This window comes from Ambystoma mexicanum, chromosome 6q (genome assembly GCF_040938575.1).
Source record: "Ambystoma mexicanum isolate Mex_15411 chromosome 6q, UKY_AmexF1_1, whole genome shotgun sequence".
Lineage (NCBI taxonomy): Eukaryota > Metazoa > Chordata > Amphibia > Caudata > Ambystomatidae > Ambystoma > Ambystoma mexicanum.
Genome location: NC_090937.1, coordinates 653,740,317 through 653,767,571, shown reverse-complemented (window position 1 = coordinate 653,767,571; position 27,255 = coordinate 653,740,317). Strand labels below are relative to the sequence as shown.

The following is a 27,255-nucleotide window of genomic DNA, read 5'->3' as shown; positions in this document are numbered from 1 at the left end:
ACATGCCCTGGGAGACAGTAGTCAGTCCCAGGGTATGGCGTCTATGTTTGGGGGTCACTATGACACCCCTGTGTTACTGCACTGAGGGAGCTGTGTAACACATATACCAAAAAACACATGAAGCCCTATGGAGTGAAAGACCCCATAGCCCATAAAACACATTCACAGTCAAAGGACATTCTCAAATCATGCCTAAGAGTGGGATAAAAAGAGTCTCACTCTTAGCAGGAGAAAAAAATAAACCCCAAAAATACAGCAAAGCTGCTGGGGGACTCCCTAGGTTTGGGAAATTAGCCTTAACAGAGAATTCTCCCTAACAGTTCTACTGCGTCAACATGGATTCCAGGGAGGCGTCCCGAGTCGGCCAAGAGGTACTGCACAACCTGTTCACTTGAGGTGAGTCTGTTCCAGGGGTAAGTGTCTATCGCTTCTTGAGCCTTGCCACCTCCCGTGGTTGTGTATATGTACTGCTATGTAATCATTATTCATGAGCATGTGAATCCATGCTGGAGAAGGTTTAAGTTACTTGCCTGTAACTATTGTTCTCCTGAATTCGGTCTGGCATGGATTCACTTGCGAATCCTCCCTCCTTCCCCTCTGTGGCTCCTCTTGGTTCATACTGCCACTTTAAATGCTTACCAAATCTGAAGATGGCCATCAGGGTTGGAGCTTAGGAAGAGGACTGTCATTGGATGAGGGCTGTATGACCCAGAGGACAGTGATTGGTTTAGAGGAGAAATACAGTTTTCAAGCTAAAGTGAAACTGTTTTTTCTTTTACCAAGGATTCCAAGCCTGGCAATGGGGAATATTCATGAGCGTGTGAATCCATGCCAGACAACAATAGTTACAGGTAAGTAACTTAAACCTTGTCCTCTTGACTCCGGAAGTGGACTGCACTCGGCTCTGTCCTGGCCTTCTACACGTCTCCTCTGTGCTTCCTGGGCTTCACGGTCTCTCGTCCTGGTTGTCTGTGTCTCTCTGATAGGTAGTTCTTCTTTGGTTTTTATGGTGTAGGAGGAACCACGCCTCTGTGGAAGACTATACCACTCCAGTTCCTTCTTGGAATTGCCTTTCATTGTTCCTGTGTCCCACCTCGTCCCAGTACTTGTATTGCCTATGTTACTGATCTTATTCTTCGTTTCAGTACTTTCCAGGATAGTGAGGAAGTCTGCCTTATAACATTACATATGCCTACTGTCTACAAAGAGGTTAGAAGAAGGAGAGGCTATGGTGTTCTCATAAGGGCTATACCCTAAATGGTCATCGGTCTCCATAGGGCAGGGGGAGTCTCTACCCATGAGATCCTCCGGCATTATACCACTCCCAGGGGTATTATCGGGTAACAGACTCACCTCCCTGGCCTCATGGAAAAGGGCTCCCCCTTGGGGAGAAGTGATGACATGTAGTGAATCTTCACAATAGTCTCAAATGTTTAAAAAATCCTTTATTTTGTCTTTACTCTACCAAGCAACTGTTCCGCCTAATGTTATGAGTATCTTTGCTTCAATGTGTTTTGTTAAATTGCCACTCAGTAACTAACATCTCACAATCCTCCTTTTGCCTCCTTAAGTGAAGCACTTTTTATTTTAAAGCCTCCAGAATAACCAGTCCTGCTACTGTTTTTCTCCTGCTTCCCATAGCTCATCCGGCTGTTGGGGAAGCGGTGGGTGGGTGATAAAGTCAAACAAAGGGTAAATAGAGACAATTTAATGCGAAGCAACTCAAGTCTTGCACTCACTGAAACCAGCTTACCACCTGGTTCACAAGCGACTGTCTACTGCGCAGCACTGACATACCATTTTACAATTTCTAAAGAATGCTAGTTAAGATGTTGCACTTTCTAAAAACTATATTATTTTATGACAATGTATTGTTTTCTTTTATGTATTTCAACTGATTTATACGTTTATTTTTTCCAGCTGTTTGTGACATTGGGTCTGCTTCCTTCAAATATGATATGCGACGACTGAGTGAAATACTGGCATTCCCAAGAGCTTGGTATAGGCGAAGTATCGCAAGACGTCTTTTTCTTGGGGATCAAACAATAAATCTGCCTGGTAGGTGCACTTTTCTATGTTTCTGTACTACATTTAAAACCAGAATCAATACTCTTATAGTTGTACTTTATTTGTATGTCAAATTCTCCAGAATGGGTTCTGACATGGATTCACATGCTCATGAATGTTCCTTGTTGTCAGGCTGGGAATCCTCGATAAAAAAGAAAAGCAGTTTTGCTTTAGCCTGAAAACTGCATTTCTCCTCTAAACCAATCACTGTCCTTTGGGTCATACTGCCCCCATCCAGTGACATTCGTCTCCCTAAACTCTACCCCTGGTGGCCATCTGCAGGTTTTTACTGCACTCTTTAGTGTTGGGAGTCCTCTCTTCTTGAGCCTTTTTGATAATTCAAGTTTTTTCAATCGAATGTAGTATTTTGACCGATTTTGTTCCATCGTTCGACCGTAGGTTGACTACCGGCAGTAGGCGAATATCAACTTTCATTTCCGATCTTCTCTTCGAATTTTCGAGAGGCCCAGACTTATGCTTAGTTGACGCCTTGTCCTCTTCAATATATGCGTGAAATGTGGACTGAGAAACGTGTATGCCGAAGATCGGCATCACAAATGTTTGTATTGTCTGCATCCGGACCACGATGAATGATGTGAGATTTGCCTTTGGTTTTCGAAGAAGACGAAAAAGGACCGGTACTGCAAGTTGGCAGCGTGGCTCAAGTTGGGTAAGACCTCATCCAGGACCGGCCGGTGCCATGAGCGAACTCCCGCAGAGAAAAGGTTGAGGTCCTTTGAAGACGCCCCGTCTATGGGGTTCCAAAAGAAGGCAAGGCACCATGCTATGGATCCCACTGGGTTTGCTGCGGCCGCATGTTTCAGGTCGGGAAGGACACAATAACTGTTGCCGTCTACATCCACGGAGAGCTTGCCAGTGAGGGGCGCTCCATCAAAGAGGAAGTCCTTACCCCTACGAAGTTTTGTTTACCGTCTGTGGACAAGCCTGCAAAGGTAAAATCCTGAGGTCGCTCCTCCCATCTCCCGTCGACATCAGCGAAGACAACTTTGTCGACGACCGCTTCGTCATCCAGGACATCTGCTTCGTCGACAACTATGACCTCATCAAAGGTCATGATCCCATCTTCGAACGCGTAGGCATCCACCTCATCAACGACCATCACGACTTTGTCAGAGAGGCCTGGCAATGAAGGTGGTCTCTACGATCACAACAACGGCAACCCCACGAGTGACCTTGCCACCACAGCATATGGCTGCTGCGACAATCCCACTAATGACATTCGCTGGTGCCCCGTTGATGGGGGCAGTTCCTATCGTCACCCTACTACCAAAGGAATTGGAGAAGGACATGGAGTGACTAACGCCCGCGGAACCTCTGTCTAGACAGATGGGAGTGTGGCCAAAAGAGGCATCAAGCGGGATAGGCTGGAAAAGAAGTACAGGGTTCGGACTCGGCCCCCAGGTGCTTGAGGTGACAGCCTTCTCCTGACTCTTCAGTCTCGCCTGCTGTCAGGAAGTGGTTGGCAAATCCATCGTCTTCGGCAATAGTGCCTCCTGTCCAGGAGGGGAAGAAACTGGATGCAAAGGGCAAAAGCATAATTTACACTGCAGCCTCCACTATCAAGGCTGCTAATGCCCTGGCCATCTTATCCTGCTACGACAGGGAGCTGTGGAATAAGTTGGGATCTATTTTGGACTTCCTGCCAGAGGAGACAAGATGGTCGAGGCCCTGGCACTGTTCCAGGAAGGTGAGGTGGCGTCAGACCACTCCATCACAGTGTCCTTGGACATCGCAGATACTGGGTTCTGCCAGATGGGCAACAGGGTGTCCTTTCGACGCAGGGATGGCTGAAGGCCACCAACTTAAGAGCGGATGTCTAATCCAGGGTGTTGGATATGCCCTTTGATGGGGGACAACCTTTTTGGAAATACCATCAACGAGTCCCTCCAGATGATCAAGACCGACACAGAGACGGCACGCTTGCTGGGAGCATTGCAACAGCGAACATTGTCATCCTTTTGATCCTCAAGAGGGAAGTCCGGCAGGTCCTCTAAGGGGTATAACACCCCCAATCGTCAACCCTCCCGTTCCATGACTCAGGAGGCCTGCAGAGGCCACTCGCAGGCCTACGGCAGTGGAAGACAGCATCGTCGTCACCCGCAGGCCAGGATGCAGATGCCCAAGCAGGCCTGAACTGGATGTACATCCAGGCTCTCACTTGCCCACCCCAGTGGGAGGCTGACTATGATTTTTGTCAACGAGTGAAAGTCGATCACCACAGACAAATGGGTGCTGGACGTTCTTAGTCAGGGGCACACATTGGAGTTCCAACACAGGTGTCTCGAATTCCTCCGGTGGCTCATCAAGAACTACACATGGCACAGCTGCTGCAGTTCTGGCTATTTTAAGAAAGTGGGCGATAGAGCCCGTCCCCCAGCGCCTCTGGTGCTCTGGAGTATACTCCAGATACTTTCTGGTACGGAAGAAGTTAGGAGTGTGGTGGCCAATCCTAGAGTTAAGACGCCTTTACAAGTACTTGAAGTCCCAGAGGTTCCGGATGGTCACGTTGCAGCACGTGCTCGGCCAACTGGAGGAAGGGGACTTCCTGTTGACACTGGATCTGGAAGACGCCTACTTTTATGTCCCCATCCATCGAAAGCATCGGAAGTTCCTGCGGTTCGTGGTCCAGGTACAGCACTATCAGCTCACGGCGCAATTCGGCCCAAAGGGTGTTTACAAAGTGCTTGGCTCTAGTGACGGTGCATCTTCATCTCAAGGGCCTCCACGTCTACCCTTATTTGGACGATTGGCTCATCCGCTCCCACACTCACGCTCTGTCAAACCGGCACACGGAGACCATTCGTCTGTTGACGGATCTCGGATTCTCCATCAATTATCCAAAGTCCTGTGTGCAGCCATCACAGAACGCTTAGTTTTTGGGTGCTCCTCTCAACTCTGTCGCTTGTCTGGCGACCCCCTCAGAGGAGAGTGTGATGGCCATCCTGGGCAAGGTGCAGTGACTGTCATCAATCGCTGTTGGGTATGATGTCCTCCTGCATACACCTCGTCCCTCTTTGTGGGCTGCAGATGAGTCCTCTCCAGAAGTTTCTGGACGCACAGTGGCTTCAGGTCTCAGACGCTTGGACATACAAGATCGTCCTCAACCAGGAGTTCTGGCAAGCTCTAGGATGGTGGGGGGTGCGCCCATATCTCACGCAAGGTGCTCCGTTTTAGATCCTGCCATACCAAGAGCTGGCCACCACGGATGCCTCCCTGGAGGGATCAGGAGCCCACACTGTACAGTTGCACGCCTTAGGCCTCTGGCTTCCAGAGGAAAAGGACCTTCACATCAACATCCTGGAACTATGGGCAGACTTTTGGGCCCTCAAATCATTTCTGCCATTGCTGAAGGGGAAGGTGGTGAGCATATTCACGGACAACACCAACACCATTTTCTAAATCCGTAGGCAGGGCAGGATATGCTCCCTAGCGCTCTCCTGGGAAGCCCAGACCCTGTGGCACTGGCCCACATTTCAGGGTATGCTCCTTGCCTCATTTCACCTGGCAGGCACCAAGAACACCATCACAGAGACGCACAGCAGGGAGTTGCGTTCTTGCCACGAATGGAAGTTCCGTCAGGATCAAGTGTCTCTTCTGTTCCGTGAGTAGGGACAACCCAGATCGACGACTTCACAACAGCAGCCAACTCCAAGTGCCAGAGGTTTGCCAGCAGGTTCCCTCAGCCGGGGACCTTGGGGGGTGTCTTCTCGTTCCTGTGGGAGGGACTCTTCCTGTATGCTTTCCCTCCGATCCCACTCCTGCTAACGAGTGATCTCACAGAGACATGGTTCACGGCCAGCTCTGTCACAAGCTTTGATACGCTCCTACCTGGCGGCTACAAGATCCTCTCCGCGCCCAGGGCCAACCTCTCTGGTGGGTGTGTAGCCCTGATCTTCCCCGAGTGGATTCCTGCCTCTGTCACTCCTACGCAGGCCTACTCTTCTTTTGAATGCCTCGTCTGCAGGCTTTCTCTCTCCCCGAGCCATTCCCTTACTGTGGCTACTATCTATCGGCATCCTGGTCCGATTTCATCCTTCCTCTCTGAGTGGGCGGACCTCTCCTCCTCACTCCCGGCCTCAACCACTCAACTCCTCCTTCTTGGAGACTTCAACATCTACTTGGATGCCTCCTGTCCTCCTCTGGACTCTTTCGTGACCTCTGCGACTCTCTCTCACTCACTATTCTCACCTCTGGTCCGACTCACTCTGCAGGGCACACTCTAGATGTTCTGATCTCCTCAGACATTCCCCTCTCTGTCCCTCTCACTACTCCTCTCTCCTGGAGTGATCACTTTCTCCTCTCCTCCCACCTCACCCTCCCTACCCCTCAGGCCATGCCACTTCCATCACTGCCACCCACCTTCTCGGTCATCCGACCCATGAAGCGTGTGTCGGCTGAGGCTTTCGCCGCCACCTTCTTACCCTCCCTCTTTGGCTGACTCTCACCCTGACACAGCCCGCTCCACACTCCACTCTGCTATATCTGATACTCTTGATATCCTTGCCCCTGTCATGAGAATCTGCCTGAAGCTCAAAGCCAAATGCAACTCTTGGTACGACTCAGACCTTCTCACCCTAAAACGCAAGTGCAGGGTGGCCGAGAGGAAATGGCGTGCTTCATGTTCATCCTCTGAAAAACTGGCCTGCCGCCTGTTTCAAAGGCAATACCGGCTCTCTGTCCTAACCAAGAAGAGAGCTCATATCCAAGCCTGCGTCTCTGCGGCATCTAACAACTCGGCTGAACTCTTTAAAATCTGCAAGGAACTGGCCAATCCTGCCGCAGCCTCTACCTCTCCTGTCCCTTCCCAGGCCCTCTGCACGGCACTGGCTTCTCACTTCATCTCTAAAACTCAGGACATACTGTTCACTCTCCTCCTATCCCCTCCATCCCCCCACTCCCTGCTCTTCCTCTGACCTTTCTGCAGTCACTTCTCCTCTACCTTCTCTGCCTTTCCCCTGTTCTCCGCTGACAAGGTTTCTAGACAAGTCCGATCTATGAAAGTCTTGTCGAAACAGGTTCACCCCTGTTCCTCCAAAACTATCAAGGACCACATCGACTCCCTGGCTCCTGCCTGGCTGATTTCTGCAATCACTCCTTCGCCACTGGAATCTTCCCAACCCTCCTGAAGCACTCCCTTGTGCACCCACTTCTCAAGAAACCCTCTGCCGCCCCCTCCTGCCCGGCTAACTATCACCCAATCTCCATTACTCCCTTCCTGGGCAAGCCCCTGGAGAAACTGGCCATCTCCCAGCTTAATCTCCACACTGAATCTGTTGGTTGTCTTCATGACCATCAGTCTGGCTTCAGAGCTGCCAGAAGCACGGAAACGGCTCTCCTGAACATCTGTGAAGACCTGCTCTCCAACCTTGACTCTAACACCCCTTGCGTCCTCATCTTGCTTGATCTCCTGCCTTTGACACTGTCAACCATGCCATCCTGCTCAACCGTCTCTGTGATAACCTGGGTATCACTGGTTGGGCTCTGGCGTGGCTGACTTCTTTCCTCTCTGACTGACCCTCCCAGGTCCAGCTTGGGTCCTTCCTGTCTGCTATCTTTTTCTCTACCTGTGGTGTCCCTCAGGGGTCTAACCTCTCTCCCTGGCTGTTCAACCAATACCTGGCACTCCTTGCCCACCGCATCGCCGCTCTCTGCCCCAAATTTCAGTGCTATGCGGATGACAACCAGCTCATTTTCAGGCTACCCTCTACCTCCTCCTCTCCTTCACTCATCTCTGTCTGTCTGCTATCCAGGAGTGGTGTGCCGCCAATGACCTCTGCCTTAATGCCAGTAAGACTGAGATTCTCCTCATCGGCACACCTGCTCCCTCATTCCCTGTAGCTCTCTGGCCGGCCTCTCTTGGCCCTCTTCCCACTCCCACGTGCAAGGCAAAAAACCTTGGGTTCATCTTCGACTCCCTACTCTCCTTCTCTCCTCACATCTCCGACGTCTCTAAGAAGTCACACTGCCAGCTGCACCTCCTCAGAGGTATTCTTCCTTTCCTCTCCTTCCCCCAGAAGCTCACTGTCTCCAGAGCTCTGGTTCTCTCTAGGCTGGACTATTGTAGCAGCCTCTTTCTAAAGCTGCCTGCTTCTACTCTCCACCCTTTGCAACTTATCAAGAACAGGACTGCGAGACTTGTCCTTGGCCTCAAGCCCAGGGATCCTCCCAGTGGCTGCGAGGATTAAGTTCAAACCCCTCTGCATCGTCCACAACGCCTTCTGGGTCCTGGGTCCTCAATACCTTCAATTCTCTCTTCCTAAATATCTTCCTTCTCAAGCTCTTCGCTCATCCACCTCCAACTCCCTCAGGGTCATTCGCTTCTCCAAGCAACGAGTAGGTGGTAGATCTCTTTCTTCGGCTGGTGCCTCCGTGTGGAACAGCCGACCTGCCTCCCTTAAACTTGAGGAGAACTATCTCCGGTTCCGGAAACACCTCAAAACCTTTTTCTTTGCTTCTGCTTTTTCTCCTCCTCTCCTCTGCTGACCTCCTGGATGTAACCTGAACTGCTCTGGCTACCTGGACACACTCTGATCTCGGGCACAGGTCCCTATCCCACCAGTGTTGCACACCTGGCAACCCCTGCACTTGGGGACTGTTTCTGTATCCCTACAGTCCCCCTACCATCCCCTGACACCTGATGTCCGCACTTGACCATGCACTTGCCACATGTTGGCCGTTGCTTACTTATTGTTATCATTTTATACTGCACTGTCCCTGCCCCTTCCCATGCACTTGCGCGATCTGAATGACACCTGGCCTAGTAGGATTGTTGTCCATCCTCCCTTTGTTCCCCTCCCTTGCCTCGTCGCGCCTTGAAGCACTTGTGCATAGGCGCGTTATAAATGCGATATCAAATGAGCACACCCAGACAGTGTCATTGCAGAATGATACTCATCGCTCCGGCATAGCCTTGACAGATCTGGTACCCAGACTTGCTCCTCCTGTCAGCGGCTCTGTCCATCCGGCTGCCTCAACTTCCTGATCTTCTAGCCAGAAAAGACGGGTTGATTCTGTGCCACGACCCAGAATTGCTGAGCTTCCAAGCCTGGCTCCTGCAGCCCTAGAGTTTGGGCATTATTCCCTGGCACTGGAATGTAATAAGATCCTAGCCAAGGCGGGGACTTCCTCCACGCTGGCATGCTGCAGCAATAAATGGAAACGCTTCTCAGTGTGGTGCAGGGCTCAGAAGATTACACCGCTGCATGTCACAACTCTGCAGCACCTGCTTCTATCAAGGTGACCCTGGCTGCCATATCCTGTTACACCCGGTAAGCCATCCTTGTGGTTGCACAGACTTGTCAAGGAGTCTCTTCATGACTTTTCAACCAGTGAAGGCCCTTGCTCCAGCTTGGGAGCTCAACTCGGTCTTCAAAAAGCTCATCGGGCCCCAATTTCAGCCAATGCATCAGGTCTCACTGAAGTTCCTCTCGTGGAAGACTGCTTTCCGTGTGGTGAACACCTCGGCCAGGCGGGTTGGGGATATCTAGGCCCTCTCTTGCAAGCAGCTGTACTTGTCCTTCCATGCTATGAAGGTGGTGATGCTTACCCACCCACTTTTATGCCGAAGGTTCCGTCTGAATTCCATCCATCTCAATGAGACTTTAGATCTGACAGTTTTCTTCCCGATTCCTTCTATGCCGGCGGAAAGGACATTGCATTTGCTGAATGTTGCTCGTGGCTTGAGGTTTTATGTGGTACTCATGAAGCACTTTCGGAAGACTTCTCAACTTTTTGAATCACAGGAAGGCCATGCTAAAGGCTTCCATTTCCAGGTTGCTCTCCGGCTGAATCATGCACTGTCATCGTCTGGCCAACAGACCTTTTCCAGGCCGGCCGAAAGCCCATTCTACCAGAGCCATTTCAGCAACGACAGCGTTTCTCTCTGGTGTTCCCCTGCTTGACAACTGCAGGGCTTCTACATGGTGGTCCACGCACACCTTCACAAGGTTTTACTGTGTCATCATGGATTCCAGGGAGGAGTCCCAGGTCGGCCAACCAGTACTACGCAACCTGTTAGTTTGAGGTGAGTCTGTTCCAGGGGTGACTGTGTCCTTCTGTTGAGCCTTGACACCTCCCGTGGTTGTGTATATGTACTGCTATGTAATCTTTAGTCACAAGCATGTGAATCCATGCCAGACCCCATGCTTGAGAAGGACTAAGTTACTTACCTCTGACTCCTGTTTTGCAGCATGGGTATGGCATGGATTCACATGCGAACCCTCCCTCCTTCCCCTCTTTGGATCTTCTTGGTTCGTACTGCTACTTTTATTGGTTCATACTGCCACATTACGTGCTATACCAAATCTGAAGAGGGCCACCAGGGGTGGAGCTTAGGGAGACGACCGTCATTGTTGGGGGCAGTTTGACCCAAAGGACCGTGATTGGTTTAGAGGAGAAATGCAGTTTTCAGGCTAAAGCAAAACTGCTTTTCTTTTTTTACCAAGGATTCACAGCCTGACAATGGGGAATATTCATGAGCATGTGAATCTATGCCAGACCCATGCAAGTTTAGAAACAAAGTTTGTTTCATCCTAATGTGCTGTATGTATTAGCCAGTAAATCTGTGATGACTACATAAAGTGGCAAACATTGGTCTATGGGCTGCCTCTTTGTACTATCATTACCTTTTTTGACTTGATAGGAGACCTAAAGGGCAATTGGTTGTGTATCAGGGGATGAACAATGGCAGTTTGTCACTCTGTCGTTGGGAAGTTTGGGAATTGTAACAATGTAGGAGCAGCACAACACAAGAGACGAGATAATAAGTTCAGCACCATTTATTAATAAAGTACTGCACATTGGATTGAAAGAATGCATATAAGGATGAAGGATCTATTAGCTATTGTACCAAGCCTCCCCTTTTCCCTTTTAGTTAGCTGTTTTCTGAAGTGGTTGGGCCAGTTAGTTGGATAGGATTCGGATTAAAGTACTTTATTTTGGACTTAAACATATATCCTTAGTTTTTTGTTTTGCTAGTTAGGGCTTTCCCCCTCCGCCCCATAGAAATAGGGCAAGGTAGGCGTTTTGATCTTTTTATTTTGAGCTTTTCTACGTTTTCGTGCTTTTTTTGATAAAAAGTTATCTTTTTGGTCAATTGAGCCCATTGAGCCCAGAAGAGGATGCCAACGGCTCCTCCAGCCCCGGCGACACCAGGCCAGCCCCTGGCGAAAAAGAGGAGACGGCACCCTACACTGTTGCATCAACCTCTGCACACGCCCTCCCCCCTAGGGATACGGGGACGGACACAGCGACTACTGACACAAACGATGACAGCAGCATTAACCCCCCACCGAGGGCTTCTCTCCCGAACGAAGTGGGGTTGTTCCATGCCATGGTGGCCAGAGTGTCAGAGCTCTTCCAGCTGACGCCAGAAGAGACCAAGAAGAAAGGTTTCTTTTACCAACGGCGTGAAGCCATGCGAAAGACCATTCTAGCTGTGCCGCTCCTAGACGACGTTTGGGAGGAGGGCCTGGCGTTGATGAGAAACCTGCCCTCGGCACCGGCGAAGAGGGATAGGCAGGATAAAAAGTGGCTCTGCCCAAGTCTGCACCCAAGGGCCTACGTTCGCAGCCTTCTCTGGACTCTGTGGTATCGGTGGCAGCAAGGAAGAAGGCATCAAACCCCTCCTCTTCGGCCTTTGTCCCTCCGGACAGCGAATGGAACAAGTGGCATGGGAAGGAAAGTGATCTTCTCTGCAGCGAATGCAGTCAAGGCAGCTAACGTGCTTGCAATCCTGGGCAGATATGACAGGGAGCTGTGGTATAAGATGGCCCTGCTGCTGGAGTTTCTGCCCGACGACAAGCGGGTCGAGTCGCTGGAGATCCTCCAGCAGGGCGAGGTGGCATCGGACCATGCCATCACTATGGCCCTGGACATCGCAGACACATGGTTCTGCCAGATGGGGAACAGTGTCTGCCTCCGTCGTCGTGGCTGGTGGAAAGCCACCAACTTCCGTCGGGAGGTCCTGATGAGGGTGCTGGACATGCCTTTTGACGGGGACAACCTCTTTGGGAAGGCCGTTGATGAATCGTTTTAGGCCATTAAGACCGACACCGAGGCGGCCCGTGCCCTGGGCACATTTCAGCAACATGGTCCTTCCTTTCATGCCTCAGGAGGAAAATCGGGCAGGGGGGATCCTCTTTGTACCGCCAGCCCTCCCGAGCCACGACCTTGTAGGCCTACAGGGGCCGCTCCAAGGGTTTTGGAGCTGGTGGCCGACATCGTCGCTCCCAATGTGGCACACAGGCTCCGAAGCAAGATTGTACCGGCCAGGACATCGGTCCCCCACTCTTGCACCCCAGTGAGAGGCCAGCTGGCGGGCTTCGCAAGCGAGTGGGAAAAGATCTCCACTGACCAATGGGTGCTGTACACTCTCGCCCACGGACACACTCTGGAATTCCAACGAAAGTGTCAGCGGATGGTGCTGGTGGCCAGGCAGGAGCAGCACATCCCTCAGCTCCTGCAGGAAGTACGGGCCATGATAAGGGTCGATAGAGCTGGTTCCAAAGCGGCTCCGGTGCTCCGGAGTCTACTCCAGCTACTTCTTGGTAAAGAAAAAGACCGGGGGCTGGAGGCTCATTCTAGACCTGCGGTGCCTCAACAAATATCTGAAGTCCCAGAAATTCAAGAGGGTCATGTTGCAGCACGTGCTCGGCCAACTGAAGGAAGGAGACTACCTGACATTGCTGGACCTGGAGGACGCTCACTTCCATGCCCCATTCATGAAAAACAGTGGCAATTCCTGCGCTTCGTAGTGCAAGGAAAGCACTATCAATTCAAGGCCCTCCCCTTAGGACTGAAGTCGGTGTCCAGGGTGTCTACGAAGTGCCTGGCAACGGTGGTGGCCCACCTGCATCTACAGGGGATACACGTGTACCCGTACCTCAATGACTGGCTTATGCGGGCCAGGTCAAGGGAACTGGCCATCGAACACATGGAGAGGACCGTCCGGCTGCTGATGGATCTGGGGTTCTCCATCAACTATCCAAAGTCCTGCTTGATATCATCGCAGAACGCACTGTTCCTACGGGCCAGACTCAACACGGTCTCCTGCCTGGCGTCTTCCTCGGACGAGCAGATGGGGGCCCTGCTAGGCAAGGTGCAATGGCTGTTGACACTGAAGACCACTACAGTGTGGACCATAAAGTCTCTACTCGGAATGATGTTGACGTGCATTTACCTGATCCGACTCTGCAGGTTGTGGATGCGACCCCTTCCGGAATTCCTGGACGTTCAGTGGATTCAGGTATCCAGTAGCTTTGCAGACAAGATTACTCTTGACTAGGTGTTCCGTCAAGCAATAAGGTGGTGGCGCGTGAGCTCCAACATCTCCAGAGACACGGATTTCCAGAGCCCCCCCCCCACCATACCAAGATACAGTCACCACAGACGCTTTCCTAGAGGGCTGGGGAGCCCACACCGCACATCTCTCTCTACACCAGAGACCTGTGGCTGCCGGAGGAGAGGGATCTCCACACAATGTCCTGTAGCTTCAGGCAGTGTTCTGGGCCCTCAAGTTGTTCCTTCCATCCCTCAAGGGCAAGGTGGTGAGGGTCTTCACGGACAATACCACCACGATACCCTGTTGTTCCTCAATGTGCTGTGAGCTGCGCCACTGCTGTCGTCCTGCTCCAGCAGGCAGCGCTGCTACTGCCACAAGGCAGTCCTGGTTGAGTCCCTTGTGGGGATCGCAGCACCACGATTCACCACAGTACATTACAATACAGCTTTTTATTAGGCCTTTAGTTACACACTAAGCATATAAAATCAATGGTAAGTATTGTCATCAAAACCATAACACATGTGCATATTCACCAATAGGAGAATAAGGAGCAAGTTACCTACCTGTAACTATTGTTCTCCAGCATGGGTCTGGCATGGATTCACATGCTCATGAATATTCCCTGTTATCAGACCGGGAATCCTTGGTAAAAGAAAAAAACGTTTCACTTTCACTTACAAACGGTCTTTCTCCTTTAAACCAATCGCTGAGCTCTGGGTCATACCGCCCCCAGCCAATGACTGCCCTCTCCCTATGCCCCTCCTCTCGCAGCCATCTTCAGATTTGGTAAGCACGTAAAGTGGCACTATGACCAAGAAGAGCCACAGACGGGACAGCAGGAGGGTTTGCATGTGAATCTATGCCACACCCATGCTGGAGAACAATAGTTACAGGTAAGTATCTTGTTCCTTCTTCAGCCATGGGGTCTGGCATGGATTCACATGCTCATGAATAAAGATTGCACAGCATTACAACATTACACAACCACGGGAGGTGGCAGGGCTCAAGCGAACAGGTTGCGTAGCATTGCCTGGCCGACCCTGGACTCCTCCCTGGAATCCCTGTCGACCCAGTAGACTCTTGTGAAGGTGTGCATGGACCTCGACGTAGCAGCCCTGCAGATGTCCAGCAGGGGCACACCAAACAGGAACGCCGTCGTTGCAGCGATCACTCTGGTGGAATGGGCTCTCGGATGGCCGGGCAGTGGTCGGTTAGCCAACCGATGACAGTTGGTGATACAGCCAGAGAGCCACCTGGAGATGGAAGCCTTGGACAAGGCCTTCCCATGGTTCACAGGACCAAAGTTCACAAATAGTTCAGATGTCTTCCGGAAACTCTTTGTGCGTGCCACATAGAACTTCAGAGCTCGAGCCACATCCAGTGAGGGCAAAGTCCTTTCAACAGGCGACAAAGGTTTCGGAAAGAACACAGGCAACACCAAAGGCTTGTTGAGGGGGAATTCCAACGGAGGGGTGCGTTTGCAGCACCACCCTCGTGTCGTGAAAAGTCAGATGAGGCTGTTTGCAGGATAGGGCCTGGATCTCACCCACCCTCCTGGCAGAGCTAATGGCTACGAGGAAAGCTGTTCTCCACGAGAGGAACCTGAGAGGGTCCTGATGAATAGACTCGAAGGGCCCTCGTCAGTACAGCCATCACCGTCGGGAACAATCAAAACAGTCCTTTGAGGAACTCCTTGACGAGACGGTGCTTCCAAAGAGAAGACCGTCCTGGAGACCTGGTGTAGCGGGAGATAGCCGCAAGATGTATCTTGATACAGGCGTGCGCCAGCCCCGCCTTTTACAAGGACAATTATGGAAGAATCTGCAGGGCCGTGACCCTCAGATGGTTGATCTTCTGCAACTGGCACCATGTAGCGAAACGCTTCCATTTGTGCCTGTAGCACTTAGAGTCAATGACGCTCTGGCCCTGGCAAGGACCTCCCTGCAGTCCGCCGGTAACTCGTACCCTCCGAACTCTAAGGCTGCAGGAGCCAAGCCTTCAGGTTCAGCGATCCTGGGTTAGGATTGCACCTCCTTCTCTGGTGAGCAGATCCGCGACCACTGGCTGCTTGACCGTAGGCGACGTTGACAGGCTGAGAAGGTCCGGGTACCAAATCTGTGTCGGCCTCGCCGGGGCGACGAGGATCATCCTACATCGGCACCGTTTGAGTTGATTGACTCGCAGCAGGAGAGGCAACGGAGGGAACACGTACAGGAAGAGGCCTTCCCACAGGAAGCAAAATGCGTCCCCCATGCACCCCAGCTGGTGGAACCTTCTGGCGAATCGCTGGCATTTGAAATTCGTCGCCTTCGGAAACAGATCGATCTGGGGTCTTCCCCATTTGAGGAAGAGGCTGTCCACTTGATCCTGTTGAAGCTCCCACTCGTGGCAAGAGCGCAGCTCCCTGCTGAGGGAGTCCGCAATAGTGTTCTTGACTCCAGCCAGGTGGAAAGGAATGAGGAACATTTCCTAGCCGACGGCCCAGTGCCACAAGTCATGCGCCTCTCTGGAGAGCGCCGGGGATCTGGTTCCCCCCTGCTTCCTGATGTATCCATCCCTCAGCATGCCTGTGCAGGAGCACTAGGAGCCGGAACGACAGCGTACTTCGCTCTGTGGGATGGGACTGAAGGGGTACGTTGGTGGAGAGGTACTGCAGGACCTCAGAGGAAAGGCCCTACACTTCCTTCTGGTGCACTAGCATAGGTCCATGATTTTTGCAACACTGTGGATCATGTGGGAGAACCTACGTTGGAATCCCCATAGAGGAAACTAAATAAAAATAAAAACCTGATTCCCAAGGATGGGACAAATAACATGTAAAAAGAAGTCCAGGATAAAAGAAGAATAAATAAAGGAAATAAAGAAAGTGAAATCATGATTAAAACAACAGAAGTCCTACTGGCCAATCGGGAGAGAGAGCCTAACATAAGGGGACCAGAATGGAAACACCCTGATAGCCAATCCTGTAAGCAGGGCTTTCCTCTAATCAGAAGCCAACATGATGATGAGGAGGAGTCTGGCTATAAAAGCAGAGCCAGCTTACTCTGAACTTGTCTCAGTCAGGGACAGTTTCCTGTACTTCTTTCCAGACGCCGGTGAATGGAAGAGGAGCTCTATCCTGAAGGAGGAGTTGCTCCCTGGGTGAAATAACCTGGTCTACCCTGGTCTACCCTGGAGCGCACTGCCTGTCTGGGAGCTGCCTGAAGAGGCTAGTAAAAAGGAATTGACCCGGGGGGGAGGAGAGTACCCCTGCAGCCCCATCTAAGCCTGAAAGGTAGGAAAGCTGACCTGCCTGATAAGCCTCTGAAGAGGCTGCAACAACACCTCAATAAGACCCTCTCAGAGTGACCAGGACAGAAGCAAGTCGCCTGACGAGGAGAGGGGCGCAGAGTAAAGAGAAAAGGGCCATCAGATAAGAGGTGAGAATATCACACAGAGGGCGTGATAGAAGCCAAGAGCGACTATCAACAACCCTGGGGAAGGTCAAAACCCCTGAAGAAAGGAAGACGGGGGAGGGCCAAATAGGAGAATGGGGTCCCAACAGAAGTGAGTGAGTGAGAGAGTGAGAGACATAGACGGAGATGAATCACAAAACCCAACTGATCCCTCGTATAAGTGGCCTGGCACCTGAAAGGCAACTACAGGTACCAGTTTGAGTTCTTCGCATGAGCGGCCCTGTTGCTGGTCTACCCAAGGAGGCTTGGGAGAACGCCCCTCTGAATTGATAGGACTTTAAGTTCAAGATTTTACCACCAACACATTTCCACTTAAGGGTGTTAGGGAGAATTCTCTGTAAAGGCTAATTTCCCAAACCTAGTGAGTCCCCCAGCAGCTTTGCTGGATTTTTTTGGGGTTTATTTTTTCTCCTGCTAAGAGTGAGACTCTTTTTCTCCCACTCTTAGACATGATTTGAGGTGTTCCTTTGACTTTGTATGTGTTCTATGGGCTATGGGGTCCTTTTCCCCATAGGGTTTCATGTGTTTTTGATATGTGGGTTACACAGCACCCTCCGTGCAGTAACCCAGGGGTGTCGTAGCGACCCCCAAACATAGACTCCATAGCCTGGGACTGACTACTGTCTCCCCGGGCATGTAAAGTCACCATTGGCTTTACTAGTCTTAAATTGTGAACAGAACCAGTACAAACCATCATATTGTGGACGTACTGGTCGGGTCAATTCAATTGCCCTGGGGTCTGTTATTCGAGGGGGCACTGTCCAGTTCCCCCCGACCGAGTTTTGGCTGGTGGCAGTGGATACTACTTTTTATATTCGACCACAAATATATTCCTATGGGATTTTCCCATTGTTCGAGGCTACCACTTTTTAAAATAGCCTCGAACATACCGCCGGTTTATTAAATTAATATAAATTCACCGGTTGGTATTTTTTTGCCGAAACTTGGTTCCAAAATGGCATTTGTGTTCGCTTCTGTGACTCCAACCCAAGTCGAGCCCTTTGTTCCACTTTTTGGCGGGCTTCTCCACAGAAGCATCCCAAAAGTGGTGCCACTCTGTCTGGGTACCACAGGGGGTGTGGGAGGGGGTTTAGGCACCCTGGACTGAGTTGCCTCGGCAACTCAAGTCGCACTCTTGTGTGATTGGTCCAAGTGGTGAGCCGCCGGCTCACCACTTAGCATGTTGAGTGACAGCTAGGCTGAATGAATGGGGGTTTTCTGCATAAAAGCAGGGCTTTGGGGACTGGAACTTCAGAAGTTGCCACAGGACCTAAAGAATCCGAGGAGGGAGAAGCCGAGCCGACCTGCAACGACGACACCACTGGTGGAGCCCTAATGAACCGTCTCACCACTTTTCCCGACGACAGAGGAGATCTCCAGTCCGGAGAGTCTTCTTCCTTTGACTGGTGGGGATAACCAGTTTGCCCGTCTTTTCGCCTTCCTGGACCATCTCGTGGCCGCCTTGCCCGTGCCAAGCACCCCGGCAACTGGAATACCACAGTTTACCACTACCGCGAAGAAAAGGGTAGTACCTTGCAACCGGGAAACTCCGCGGCTGGTTTCTTACCTGGCAGTGCAACAACCTTCATCTTTCCTCCACTTCGAGAACTCCTCTTCCTCTGGACGAAACACTGACTTGCACCCGCTGCCAGGAACAACTGCCCCCGCTGGAGCGTTCTTCCCATTTCAGGTACTGTGCCCGCCTGGCTTCCCTTGCGACAGATCGTTTGGGGTTGACAGTAAATCCTCGACTTTCTAACCTGGGTTAGCCTGGGGCCTGTTAACTAACTTTTCCTGACTTGATCTCAATCTTTTGTGAACTATTTACAAAGACACTTTGGGCATAACCCCACAGTGTGATCCTGGACGCATTTTGCTTGCTCTCTCTAAGAGTGGGCCTGGCATTTGAACTTCCTTGCTCTCCAGTAGACTTTGCCTAACCTGCCTCACTGTGGTTCTTTGAAAAGTATTGAGATTTGTGTGTTTTCATAACTCTGCCTTTTTCCCTCCCTTTGAAAATAACTTATTAGAGTGCCATTTTGTGTTAAGCGCTCACCTCTGTCTGAAAATAAGTGGTGTTTCTCACTAAGACTTGTCTAATAAGTAATTATGGTTGTATATATATAATAGTGGCTGTGTGTTGAATTTACTTACCTCTTTTTGTGCTAGTGTAATTTACAAGTGTGTTGTTAAATAATTATTTACTTTTTACACCAAAGCTCTGGTCAGTGTTTGCTTGTGCTACTGTATCTCTGTACCTATTGTGTATACTCAATATACTGCCTAACTCATTTTGAGAGAAGTCTGACTGCTCAGCCACAGCTACCAGGTAAATCTGGGTGGTACAGACTGTTACCAATTGGGTTTACTGCCAACCACCTGTAGTCCTAAATCTTTTGCAGTGGTCCCTAAAGGAACTGCACAGGTTTCTGCCTAACAAAGGGAAAGACTGTAAGAAATTTTCGCCATTTGTTTTAACCATTCTGACAACTCACTGTATTAGCAACATTTGACTCAGGAACTGTTAGGCAGAAACCTGTGCAGTTCCCTTAGGGACCACTGCAAAAAGTTTAAGACTACAGGTTTTAGCAGTAAACCCAATTGGTAAGCAGTCTGTACCAACCAGATTTACCTGGTAGCTGTGGCTGAGCAGTCAGACTTCTCTCAAGAAGAGTTAGGCAGTATATAGAGTATACACAATAGGTCTAAAAATACAGTAGCACAAGCAAACACTGAGCAGAGCTTTGGTATAAAAGTATATAATTATTTATTTAAAAACACACTTATGAAAATACACTGGTACTAATATATCAAGCAAGTTCAAACACAGTCACTATAAGTATATACACCTCCCTAGTTAATTATTCGACAAGTCTATGTTAAGACACCACTTATTTATTAGATTAGAGAGACTCTGGCTCAAAACTACCTCGCTTTCTAATCAAACCTCTTACTTCTCTTACCACGCTCTTTACAACTCTTGTCTTGCAACCACCAAGTCCTCTTGCTACTCTCTCCAGTCTCAAGCATCTCATCCTCGTCGAATTTTTCAAACTCTTACCCGTCTTCTCTCTCCTCCTACTCCCGATCCCTCATCCAACTCCACGCTTTCTCCCTCTGACTTTGCTAACTTCTTTTCATCTAAAATCATCTCACTGCGCCAAAAAATTAACTCCTCCTCTAGCTCCCTCTCTTCTCTTCCCCCCTCTCCTCCCTCTTCCACTATGTCTGTCTTCTCATCTGTTTCTGCTTCGGACGTCTCCTCCCTTCTTACCAAAGCCCCCCCCACATCCGCCCCCTCTGACGCTCTTCCCTCCGTTCTCATCCCCAAATAACCTATCTTATCCCATACCTTTCCACTTTCTTCAACTCCTGCCTCTCCTCTTCTACCTTTCCCTCAGCCTTCAAACATGCAACGATTATTCCTATCCTAAAGAATCCCTCTGCTGATCCACTCCTCACCTCTAACTACAGACCTATCTCCCTTCTACCTTTCCTTTCTAAACTCCTTGAGCGTCTCGCTTACTCTCTACTCTCTTCTTTCGTCTCTTCCTCCTTTCTCCTTCTTCCCTTCCAATCTGGCTTCCAGCCCAAAATACTCCACTGAAACCGCTCTCACTTCTATTCTCAATTCTCTCCTCTCTGCTCGGCAAGCCAAGCAATCTTCCATCCTTATTCTCCTTGATCTCTCTGCAGCTTTTGACACTGTCGATCACCCACTCCTCCTACACACACTCTCCTCCTTCGGATTCAAAGGCCCTGTTCTGAAATGGCTATCTTCCTACCTCTCTTCTCGTTCCTTTACCGTCTCAAGGGGGGGAGGGGCAGACCTCTTCTTCCTTCCCTCTCATACGCAAGGCTCTGTACTTGGTCCTTTCCTCTTCTCTCTCTACACCTCACTCATCGCCCATGTTATCTCCTCCTTTGATATCTCCCATCACTTCTATGCTGATGATACTCAACTATTTCTCTCTTTCTCCTCCTTCACACCTGACCGCCATCTTAAACTCTCCTCCTGTCTCACAGCCATCAAGAACTGGATGTCCTCCCACCTCCTCTCTCTTAATACTGATAAAAACCGAAGTCCTTTTCTTCCCTTCTAACACACTTCCTCCTCCCTCTCCTCCCCCTTTCATCCACTTTCCTCCCTCCAACCTCCCTATCTCCTCCCATGCTCGTAATCTAGGCGTTCTATTTGACTCCTCTCTCACCTTCAACTTCAACTCTCTCTTCCGAAATATCTTCCTTCTCGAGCTCTTCGCTCATCCACCTCCAACTACCTCAGGGTCAGCCGCTTCTCCAAGCAACGAGCTGGGGGTAGATCTCTCTCCGCAGCTGGGGCCTCCCTCTGCAACAGCCTTCCTGCCTCCCTGAAACTTGAGGAGAACCATCTCCGTTTCAGGAAGCACCTCAAAACCTTCCTCTTTGCCTCCGCTTTCTCTCCCTCTCCCTGCTAAAAACACTGAACCTAGACTGAATCTGCTACCGGGCCACTCTCCGATCCAGCCACTCCTCCCTCAACTGCCTACCTGCACTACGGGACTGTCTCTGTATCCTGCAGCCCCTTCTCCCGGCACTTTACCTTGCACTTGCCACCAGCTGGGCCTATTATTTATCTTGTATTCTACTAACCATGTCCTGCACTTTTCCTTGCACTTGCCACCACCATTTCCTCCTCACTGTACCTCCTTCCCCCTGTGCTTCCTCCTGGTTCCGCTCCTTCCAACTCCTTGCTCCTCTTCACTGGAACTCACTCCCCCTCTCAATCCGCTCTTCCACGACCCTTCCCTCATTTCGCACTTCCCTTAAATCCCTTCTCCTCCACTCTCCTCCTTGAAGGCCTCCCCTGTTCTCTCTTCCTCCCCCCTCTTTCCCTCTTCTAACTCCTCTCTCCCCACTCCCATTTCATTCTCCCTCTCTTCTATTCTTCACTCGTTCTATCCTTCTCTGTTCCCTGTCACCAATCCTACTCCCTCTCCACTTCCCCTCCCCTCAGTTAATTGCTTTTTGCACTGTTTTGTTGTTGAATGATTCATTATGTAATTTTGCTCCAAATGTTTATTGTTGTTCACTGTATGAGTTGTTCCATTGCACAGTGCCTTGGTGCAAGGTGCTCTATAAACAAATCAATCAATCAATTTAGCAAAACAGAGGTGAGCGCGTAACTGTAGATGGCACGCCAATATTTTGTTTAAAAATGGAGAGAAAAGGCAGAATAGGAAAATAACACAGTACCAACACTTTTAAGAAACCACAGCAAGTCAAGAATGGCAGGGTCTACTGTAGAGCAAAAAGTTCATAGGCCAGGCCCACTTTTGGAGCGAGCAAGGTGGAATGTGCCCAAGATCACACAGTGGAAATGCTCAAAGTCTTTGCAGAAAAGTCAAAAAGAGGTTGGATCAGTTCAGAAAGGCAAAGTTAGCAGGGCTGAGGTCAACCCAGTTAGAGAGTCAAGGATTTACGGGACACCTTTTTAGTTGTGGCAGGCAAATTGACTTTAGGGTTTTTTAGTACTTTGGACACCTTTTTGACTTCATAGGTAAAGTGCACCTTATATTTGCGTTATTCACACAGGGATGGACTTCCAAATCGTTTGTGTTTGAACACTTCACTTTATTCCTCAAACACTGATCTGTCTTAAACTTGCTAAATAGTTTTCTTTGAAAAGACCCAAAGTCTGAGACCCATCTGTTTGCCATGTCGTAACAGTGCTTACTGTCTGACTTGAGTTATTTGTATTGCTCTGTGTGGACTCATTGCAGCCCTAGATCACTCTCGCACCTTTCCTGACACTAAGCTTTTACTGCTCGGCCACCTACTTTTATTGGGTTTTGGCTAACCTCTCAGTGTCTTCCCTGTTTACCATAAATAGGATGGCCTCCCAAAATCCTTCCATCAAAGCTGATTTTGGAAATCCATCTGAAGATGTGGTCAGGCCTATAGATTATGGTGCTTAAAGCAGCAGATAACTTGAAGGTATTTGAACTGCATCTGTGCTCTTTCCTCATTCAGGTATGAACATGTATGACATAAAAGCATGAAAAAGTAAATAGATAAGATTGATTTGTATGTGCTTTGTACTTTTAAAACTAAACACATAGGGCCTGATTCACAGAAGCGTTTTATAGTTGTGCAATCCCATTGGAAAACTCTCTGATATCATGCCCATAGTAGGAAAGTGTGCTTAGCAATGGTGCACTTTGCGGTCAAGTAACTTAATGTTTCTCTTTCTGTTAACGTTTCATCTCTGTCCTTTTCACCTAATTAACATATAGCAAATGCAAATGTTTACCCCTCTTTTGCTGCCCTTTTGGTCATTACCTTACATTGTGGTTTGTATGCTAAAATGTTATGTACTTCTCTTGTAGCATCTGGCCCTGGAACACCTGAATCCATTGAGGGTCTAAGCCAACACCTGTCCCCCGACTCGTCCAGAAAAGCCTACTGTCGGACGTGGGAGCAGCCTACCCAGTCGGTGTCCTTCTCACACATGGCGCAGTCCCCCAATGTGTTCACCGAGCACAACGCAAACACCAGCATGTCACCAGGAACAGGGTCCCATAATTTAAAGTCTCCAGCAGCGACTAGATCACGGAGCGTCTCTGACTCTTCTGTTCCTACACGAGGTAACATAAGGCACTGTAAAGATTGTAACTAAGGAATCCTCTTGTGTTTCTAAAAATGGCATGTGTTAACCTGTTTAACCAGTTCGGCATTTACACGTTGAAGCACCATTGTCATGTTCTTCACCGTTGGGTTCCAGTAACTAACGATGTGGGATAACTTATGGACCTAATACTGAAATTAGTGCTAAATTATTCCTGATAGGTATTGATACACAGATGTGCGGTATCCTAGGTCTTAAGTAGGCCACTGATAATATATACCTACTATAGGGGAAGACCTCGCCCCCCAACCACGTAATCTCTTTAGCAATCCATTCTGCCACCGCATGGGAAGTTCACTTGAATTTTCTGCTCTAAGTAGTAGAAGTTTAATGTTAGCCTGTCCTAAACACCCTAAAGTGGCAGAATAGCTCATTCCCTTTCTCCTTCCTTTGAGTTCATTTTCAAATTCATAAAGTGCCACTCATTCCCTTCACAATAGAGCATGTAGTTGTAACGGGTCATCTGTTGCTAGAACGTCCTATAATGGTCTTTCTCCTGAAGAGTTAATTTATCGGGAAATGCAGGGCAGTTTTGCCATGAAGGAAACCGAGCAATTACGAAAGCATAGTAACTATATCTAGTGTATGTCTTTTGGGATTATGAGTATTCTAAGAGCAAAGTAATCTGTGTTCACTGTACGAATCTACATTTGCATAGAAATAATTATTGCAATTTGTTTCCATTTTCAGAAACCCTCTCGAAAACATCAACTCCGTCCTTCAACAAATCAAATAAATCTTTAGGCCAGCTTGGGGCACCATGGGAAACGCTGGTTGTGTTTGCCATCAACTTGAAGCAGTTGAATGTACAGATGAATATGAGTAACGTTATGGGCAACACTACGTAAGTTTCTTAGATACAGTATTTTTGGCAGGACTTCTTGGATGATTCACTGTGTACTCCAAGTAAAGGGTTGGACTTTTTACCTCTTGTGTTTTTCTCACTTCAGTTTCTGAGAGAAAGAAGCACAATGACAGGAATGTTCTACTATTATTTCCTCCACTTAACGCTGATAACAGATAGGATGGTTAACTGAGACCCAGTGGCACTGTATGTGATTTATTTGCAGGAAGCCAATGTCTGGATACTCCCCATATTAGCATTTGCCATTATTTTGGCATCAGCTAATTGGCTGTAATGTATTTCGAGTTACATGTGTGTAATGCTTATTATGACTAGGTTTTGGCTACTTAGGGGTAGTTTATAAAATTATTCACAGACATCCCATGGCTCACATCTCCTTTTCCAGTGCCGCCTCTTTGCATGCCACAATGGACATCGGAAGTTAGTGATATCGGAGAAAACTGCAGCCAATTTCACACGACGATTCAGACAAAACAGAAGTGTTACTCCCCGCCAATCCCCCACAACCTCCCAGGTGTATTTACATAATGCTGTTGAAGCCACCATCCTTGGCCTTTTTACACTGATCATAATAGCTTTATGAAACCGGCCATTCAGACGTACCAGGAGTTACACCGCTGCTGTATTAGGGGCTGTCACTTGGTCTTCAGGGCCCATAACATGGGGTATGCCCTTTGGCCAGTGTCTATACATCTTAATTAAAACATTTAAATGTTAGAAATTCCATTGAGGATGATGAAGTGGCAGAGAGCAATAATGCCTGCTGTGAGTGTTCTCTCACAATATATCAATGTTTCTTCTTTGTCTGTCCCTGTTTTAAATAGAATCATCTCCCCTCAATGGGTAAAATGTTCCAATAGCATTATAGCATATAGCCTTTTTGCAATATTGGTTATTGGTATCCTTTTCCCCATTTCCCACATTTCTTTTGGTTAATCTGTGGCTTATACAAACCGGTATAGCCCTCAAATTGCTCACCGCATCACTGCTCGCTTCTTTATCCCTGGTGCCTTTTGTTGCTTGCAGACTTCATCCAGCTGTCGCCATCAACCACTCTGTTAGTGCGTATCACTTTTGGTACTATCACTCTCTGCTCTGACCCGCTTCCTCAGACTTGGGTTACCAGCTCTCGGGCCCAACACCCGCGACACAGTACAGCCTCACCTTCCTCAGGGGATAAACTGCACCTCTCTCACTTATTACCCCAGGCTGCTGCACCTTATACAGCCTGTCATTGGGTGAAGGGGGTACTCATAGCTTCATGGCCCTCCCTTTCAGGCTACACCGGCTGGTAATGGCCAAAATCCATGTTAACACCCGAGCAAATTACCATCCGTGTAGCCTGTAGGCTATACATCTATATTAATGCTTTCCCCATTTTTATTGGCCCAAGCCACAGTACAACCATTGACCCTGGGCTACAATATGCTCATTACAGCATGAATTTATGGTCACCTAATGATCATTTAATTACATCAGCAATAATTGTAGCTCCTAAAATCTAGTGCCTGGTGGCAATATCCAGTGAGTCTCAATATCTTTTTCCCCTCCCTTTACCTGAGTGGCTTAATCTCTATTGACATGTTGCCAGGTTTCAGAACATTTTAATAATGTAAATACTTTTTTGTCATAGATATTGTTTCATGGTTTTTGCCCCATGTGATTCTATGGGATTTTCTAAACTGAATGCCGTTTTTGCACCCAATCTGAGATTTTCAGGTCATGTATGAAATATGTTAGCATGCTCCAACACATTTGTTGAGCGGACACCTTTTATCTGAAATACATATTTGTATTTCTAAAACCACTTTTGTCCTTCAAAGGGAATCTGTGTGAAGGATACCCTTCCGTAGACATTGATTGTAGTCGATCTATGATCTAAAGTCTGTGAATTGAAAACTGGCACTTAGCCACTCAAAGCATGCCAGCTCCCGATATCCTTCCCCCTTACATAGAAGCTTTATGCAAGTTCAATGTTGGTACCTCCAAAAAATCAATTGAAACATAGTTGGAACATGAATAATTGTGAACCCTTTTTCTTGATTTCTTTCCAAAAATAAACACTAACTATTTTTCAACTGGTTTTGAAATAGTATCCTTGTTAGAGTTTGGTTATTGCTTGTCTTATTCTGTGCGTGATTATTTCCACTTTTGAGATGATGCCCTCCATAATGGACATATCAACCCCGGATTTTGATGCAAGATGGGGTGGGAGTACTCTGAATGCTAGCAAGCCTGATAAGATGTTGTCGGGACATACACCCATGTCTCTGCAAGGCAGCATATTTTACTAGCGCAGCCTCAGGTTGGACCCCAAATTGCCTCATTTTGAAGAGCTTCAGAAACCTTGGATGGATGATTGCTGTCATTATTTGTTGGTGGCATAACAGCATGTGGGTTGCCCTTGTATTTTTACCCACCCATTGACAATTCATATGGCATTTCCCAAACGCTACCCACCGCTTCCTGCCCAAAACACATCCTCCTGGGATCTCATTGAGTGAGCTCTATCTCTCAATAGCAGCAATTTGTATGCTTTTATGGGGCTGCCAATGTTCTTTGTAAGCTGTATTCTGAAAGGTACTGGCATAATTGCTGCTGTGAAGCAGTACTGATGTTATACAATTGTGTTTACCAAGATTGCCTTCAACCACTTGATTTATGAGAAATGTGCGTACGTGGCTCTTGTACATACATTGTATAGGCGTTTGCCAGGCACTGCCATCATAAGTGCATGTACCCACACCATTTGCCAGTTGTTGCCATATTATGTTCAGGAAGTACCATTATGTATGTGCCTGTCAAATGCTTATGCAATGTCTACACAAATGCCCACATTCTTGGCCTTATCAATGATTGTTTCTTTTACTGCAGGTAACTATGGTATGTCGTTGTGTCG

General features: G+C 48.8%; 1 protein-coding gene across 11 annotated transcripts in view; it reads left to right on the top strand.

Moving 5' to 3' along the window:
* The window catches only part of BLTP1 (bridge-like lipid transfer protein family member 1), a 2,946,455-nt gene that overhangs the window by 2,758,193 nt on the left and 161,007 nt on the right, over window positions 1-27,255 (top strand). For all 11 annotated transcript variants that reach the window (XM_069631149.1, XM_069631145.1, XM_069631146.1 and 8 more), the window contains 3 exons: window positions 1,921-2,058; window positions 23,193-23,450; window positions 24,182-24,335. In XM_069631149.1, the coding sequence (XP_069487250.1) occupies window positions 1,921-2,058; window positions 23,193-23,450; window positions 24,182-24,335 (550 nt within the window). The remainder of the gene's footprint in view (window positions 1-1,920; window positions 2,059-23,192; window positions 23,451-24,181; window positions 24,336-27,255) is intronic.